Below are 5,247 nucleotides of genomic sequence, written 5' to 3'. Positions count from 1 at the left end.
ATACCTAAGCAGATGCCGTAAAACTGCAGGTGTTGAATATTATAAGACTTTTGGTAAAAGTTCAGGTTTATTAATTCTGTCTGGTAAAATAATGCGTACACATAGGTAATTTGGGGCTTTTTTCGCAATTAATCTGTGCGTGTATCTATTAACTTCTTATAAACTCCACTTTTGCTTTAAAAATCATAGTCTGGGCGCGAACTTAAACTAAGCAGGACAAATGTCAAGATGCCCAAACCTTCCAGATGAGTGATCCATCTAGCGGTTGTCATGGTGATGAGGGAACTGAGCGTGTGGAAATTTATGTTGCCTGTGTTCTTGTAGAGCATTTCGATGAAATCTTTGATGATGAATGTCATCTCCCAAGTCAAGTTGACAAGTTGCTGCCAAATCCCTGCTAAGATCAGATGGGTGAGGAATGTCACTGCGAGAATCTTGTAGACAGAGTACTTCCATGTCCTCTCTTCTATAGGCAATCGTTTCAGTGATAGATCCAACCGAATCAGATATAGCGCTGTAGCAAGGACGAAACACATGGAGCCAATATTAGGATAGCCATACCTGGAGTTGACACTCTCGTAAGCATTGAAGAATATTCCATAGACATAGTGGCTGACACCTGAGAATACAATGCAAGCAATGTTGGTTAAGAAGTAATCACTGGGGATATATCTGTGCAAGAGGTACCAATCTTCTTCTAAATGAGTATCTTCAGTAGAGGTTTCATAACTTGAGGACATAGGACTAGTGGGGGATACAGGATCAGGAGTGGTATCAGCAGAATTGCCTCCACGGAGTATGTTGAACATCTTTGTGTAGTCACTGTTAATTTTTTATGGAATAACTCAATGGATTTATTTTTCACTTATTTCTTGAAAACACCTATAATGTTTGATACATTTGTATGAACGTATTTATATACTAGCCATTGAACTATTTTAGTTTAACAGCTCTTGCTAAATAAAAACTTCAAAGATAAATCACGTTTATAGAAGATCGAAGGTACCTACTAGAACAAAGGGGGCTACCTCAATAAAACAATTGTTATACAATACAGTTTTAGTATGTAGGTACAGGTATGCCTCAGTTGTGTAAGTCATAATATGTTATGTACCTGCCTATTAGTTTATTAAAAGAGAACAATAAACCGAGTTGAGGTATACTGAATTTGCCTTATGACTATAACGTTTTCCTGTAATCTAGAGCCAGCATTAGCAAACAGTAAACCAACAAAGTACTATTTAAATACGGTAGAAACAATGATAGTCCAAAATTGCAACAAGGAAAGACTTAAGGATAACGCAGATTACACTGATGATCCCTCGGAGGTCAAGGCTGAAACTTTAGCTAGAGTAAGGATGAGAATACAAGAATAGCTACAACTTAGAGACAATAATCATAAACACAACTGACAATGTAATGTTTACACGGGTTACATGAAATGTATGTACCCACGTTGTTTAGAATGACAGTAAAAAATATTTCAACTCATGTAAAAGAATAATAAAATGTTAACACTGATAAATTACTTAATTTTGCAATTAATCAATGGTGAACATTACTGATGACTGATGAGTCTTGTAATCCCTTATTGTTTCCCATAAGCTTTAAATATAGCCCTATACTGAGGCTCATAGTTTCAATATTAGATGATCTATACAACATCTTTGGAACATATTTTCTTCTGACTGACCATGAACCAATCTCTTTTTTAGTGGCTCTCCTGTGATCTTTTAGCAGAAGGTTTAATTTCAAATCTTCTCCAGTGAGGGTCAAGTGTGTACAATTGAACATTCCTAAACCACAACTCCTTATCACTGTGGTTAGAAGAATAACTGACCTATTACTCAAATCCTACACTTGACCAAAATGTCCGTGAATTGATGATTGTCTATGAATAGTAGACTAGGTTAATAAAGTACTAAGTACCTTAGGTTATGACTGAATGAAAGTACTAAGGTTTATAGCTTATTTTCGTGATGGTCATTTGGAAAAGTAGAGCTTTAATCAATAGGCAATTGGTAAATTATAGCCTACCCTTGGAAAAGATGAAATATGTTAAAAATGTAAGATAGGTCATCATTGCCTTGATAAGTAGGTAATTAGTTAGGTGCCCAATGACGGATCTTTTCAGCTGTAGGTCAACTCAACAGTACTTGGGAATGATTGGATGGAATCGGTTTTATTTTACTTACTTTAATAGGAATTCGAGGGTTGGATAAAGTGAACATTTACCAAATTCAAGGAATTAGAATTAGTCGGACGCGACGATAGCAATATTTAGATTTTATTTAGAATGAACACCTTCGGTTTATACTGAGTTTCGATTCCCTTGGAAATTCCTTAGTGCGCCTTCTAACCTGGAAATTTTGCAACACAATTAAATTTAAGGAGCTGTCATTACTGCTGGAAGTTTACTAAGAACTAAGAATCCTTATGTACTTATTATTATAATTATTTAAAAATAGGCAAGCAAAATAACTAGCACCCTTACTGTAGGTTTGTCCATTCAGAGACAAAACTATGCTAAAACTAGACATTATTTTAACGAAGAAACAATAAATCAATCTTATTGACGCATGTCCATTTCTTCAAATGGGTGCTTCGTGAGAAGTCAGTAGGTGTGCTCAAAATATTCCTCTAAGTACCTACAAGGTAGCCTCATTAAGTATGGCTACATTGTTTAAACTTTTAGAGATGAAAGTTTAATAAAGATTCCATTTTTTATCTCAACTGACTGATGTTTTGACATTATGGGCAATCAGCAACACATTTAACACATCTTATGAAATCGGCCGAAATTCTAAAGGACCACGATCCAAAAAGCTACAAAAACCAATAAATGATTATAAAATGTACAATACAGAGTACAGACCCAAAAGCTTATTGAGTAACCAAGACAAGCAAGTTCATTGGCACAAGAAACATCTGATTATTATCAACCCTTCTACCATCTTTGTATTATGACACTGACTCAGTCTCGCTACTTTTTCTATGATTCTCGCATATTTTGCCAGATCGGAATGATTGGCACGAAGAATTTCTCATGTTTTTCACCTTTCACCTCGAGTGCAATGAGATGTGGTCGTATAGTTGTCATAAGACATACCCTACAGCTACCATAGGCATATGATTATCACCATGCAGTGTATAATTTTCACAAAGTTAATTCTTTTAACGAGTAGATGTAGGTACATGATGAATGAAATGTTGTAAGTTCCACACAAACTAGGACAGTCACAGAGGATAACGTGTTAGCATAGATCATACCATAAACACGTAATACGTATTTCGTCTAATAGAAAATCCTCAGTAGCTTAAATATTCTCCTTTGACTGGTCAACTGCTTTTACCCAAAGGACCTTTGGGTTTTTAGCTGAAGAGTGAAGATCTTTGTCGAGTAAGAACACAAGATAAATGCCCAAATGAGAAGGCCTTTGTTAAGATTCAACTTTCTATTAAAACAAAATGCAAAATTTTCCAGATAAAACTTGGTCCTCATTTCGCTCGGACAATTAGAGTGTGTTCAAGAATAATAATAAACTGAATATTAAATAAAATAGGTAGGTACATAAATACTGATTTTCTTTAACCAAGATCGAAAAATTTCCCCGAGGAGGAGACGGGCCCCCCGCTTTTTATATAATTAGATAAAGATTTTAATATGTTAACTGTGTTTTTATATTCTTTAGTAACTAATTTCCTATTTTTCTTTTTCTGTTAACGACAGCCTGACATGTCCTGGAAGGAGTATAAAAATGGCAGAGACGCCATTTACAACAACTCAGTGACGAAAATACTTATGACTTTCTCTTTCATTGAATCGTGGGATGGGTAAAGGAGGCATCCTCAAGTCACACTGTGGAGGCGGGTTAGAAAAGGCCAAACCACCAGAACTAAGTGCCAAAAAGAGCGCAAGGAATTTCAGGGGAAAAAGATCGTGTTTTGAGTTATTTAACAAGCAATATTAGATGAAAAGAGCATTGTCTAATACAACGGTTGTTTCTTTTGAGTTTTTAGACAGTTTAGCATAGGCCGTTTCAAAAATCCTGACAACTAGGTATTTAATCTTGGACTTCTTGTCCAAGTTCAAACTTCCAACGATTCAGATTCCATAGTTATATGTAAATACATGGAGATGTTAGGTAATACATAGAACTTGGTAGTAGTTGCAGGATGTACAACAGTTACTACAAGTATAGACTGCATTCTGATACAATTATCTATCTCCTCACACGTCTCGATATAATCGAAACACATTTGATTTACATCGTGCATCACGTGATACTTATCTCGATCGTTAGAGGAACTAATCAGATACTTTACTCAGTGACGTCAATTATTCTATGTGATGTAGCCGTTGGATACTTGCGTCAGATATGTTCGTGAACTTATACAACATCGACTTAATCGTAGAGTATGAGAATATTTATGCTAAGTCCGTGTATATTAAAACTCTTACATTATTATCTCATCTCAGGATCCATCTTCAGGTTCATTTACAATATATCTCAAGATCTTGGTTATGACAACCAAGCATTTATCCTATGTTGGTATCATCGATTATATGATCGTAAGGGTCTGCTACCATCATCTGCCTGTCTATAATCTCCAACAGATCGTTGATAGTCTCGAACTATTTTAGCCGACACACACAGTCTGCGGATTCCAACGTCAAAACTATCCGTATCCGAGATAGACTTGTAGAAGCTGTGCCTTATATAATGTACTTTTAGAAGCGGCGTGTTGGAGTGATCACTATAGATCATAATTTCCACTAACAGGTGCGATTATAGTGTTAGTTTTATTAGGAACATAGGTTACTTGGTTTGGTTATTTGGTACCAAATTTGACCCAGGATTAATATCCATAACAAGTCTCATGTCTTTTCCAATCAAATCTTTACTTATGTTTTTGGTGGCTGCTCGGATTTAGTCACCTATGCACTACCAGAGTATCTGATACGTTACACACCGCACCCTTAGTCTATTCCCTTTGAAGTTTCCACTATGTAGAAGGTACCAGTTAGGACCATTGTGTCCTACTTGTACTTTTTCGAAAACTAAACATGTCTATTTGACTTAGCATGGTTGATAGGCCTCTGTTCCTTCTAACGAGTTCTATGAAAAGCTGGCCTGACCGAGACTCCAGGATCCATCCAATCCTGCTTACGATCCTGAAGGTAAAGTTGCAGTCAATACTGGTTCCTAGATATGCGTGGCTGCTCCTAGACCTGATAAGTCCTTG

At 36.1% G+C, this 5,247-nt stretch overlaps 1 protein-coding gene across 1 annotated transcript in view; it reads right to left on the bottom strand.

Moving 5' to 3' along the window:
• Positions 1–108: 108 nt before the first annotated feature.
• The window catches only part of LOC113473245, a 10,537-nt gene continuing 5,398 nt past the window's right edge, over positions 109–5,247 (bottom strand). Inside the window, exon 2 of the mRNA XM_026832950.1 lies at positions 109–619. Within this exon, the coding sequence (XP_026688751.1) occupies positions 177–536 (360 nt within the window). The 5' untranslated portion in view covers positions 537–619 and the 3' untranslated portion in view covers positions 109–176. The remainder of the gene's footprint in view (positions 620–5,247) is intronic.

Source organism: Diaphorina citri, unplaced genomic scaffold (assembly GCF_000475195.1).
Source record: "Diaphorina citri unplaced genomic scaffold, Diaci psyllid genome assembly version 1.1 scaffold20644, whole genome shotgun sequence".
In the NCBI taxonomy this organism is placed as follows: Eukaryota; Metazoa; Arthropoda; class Insecta; order Hemiptera; family Psyllidae; genus Diaphorina; species Diaphorina citri.
The sequence above is the reverse complement of the archived record's forward strand: the minus strand, read 5'-3'. Positions and strand labels throughout refer to the sequence as shown.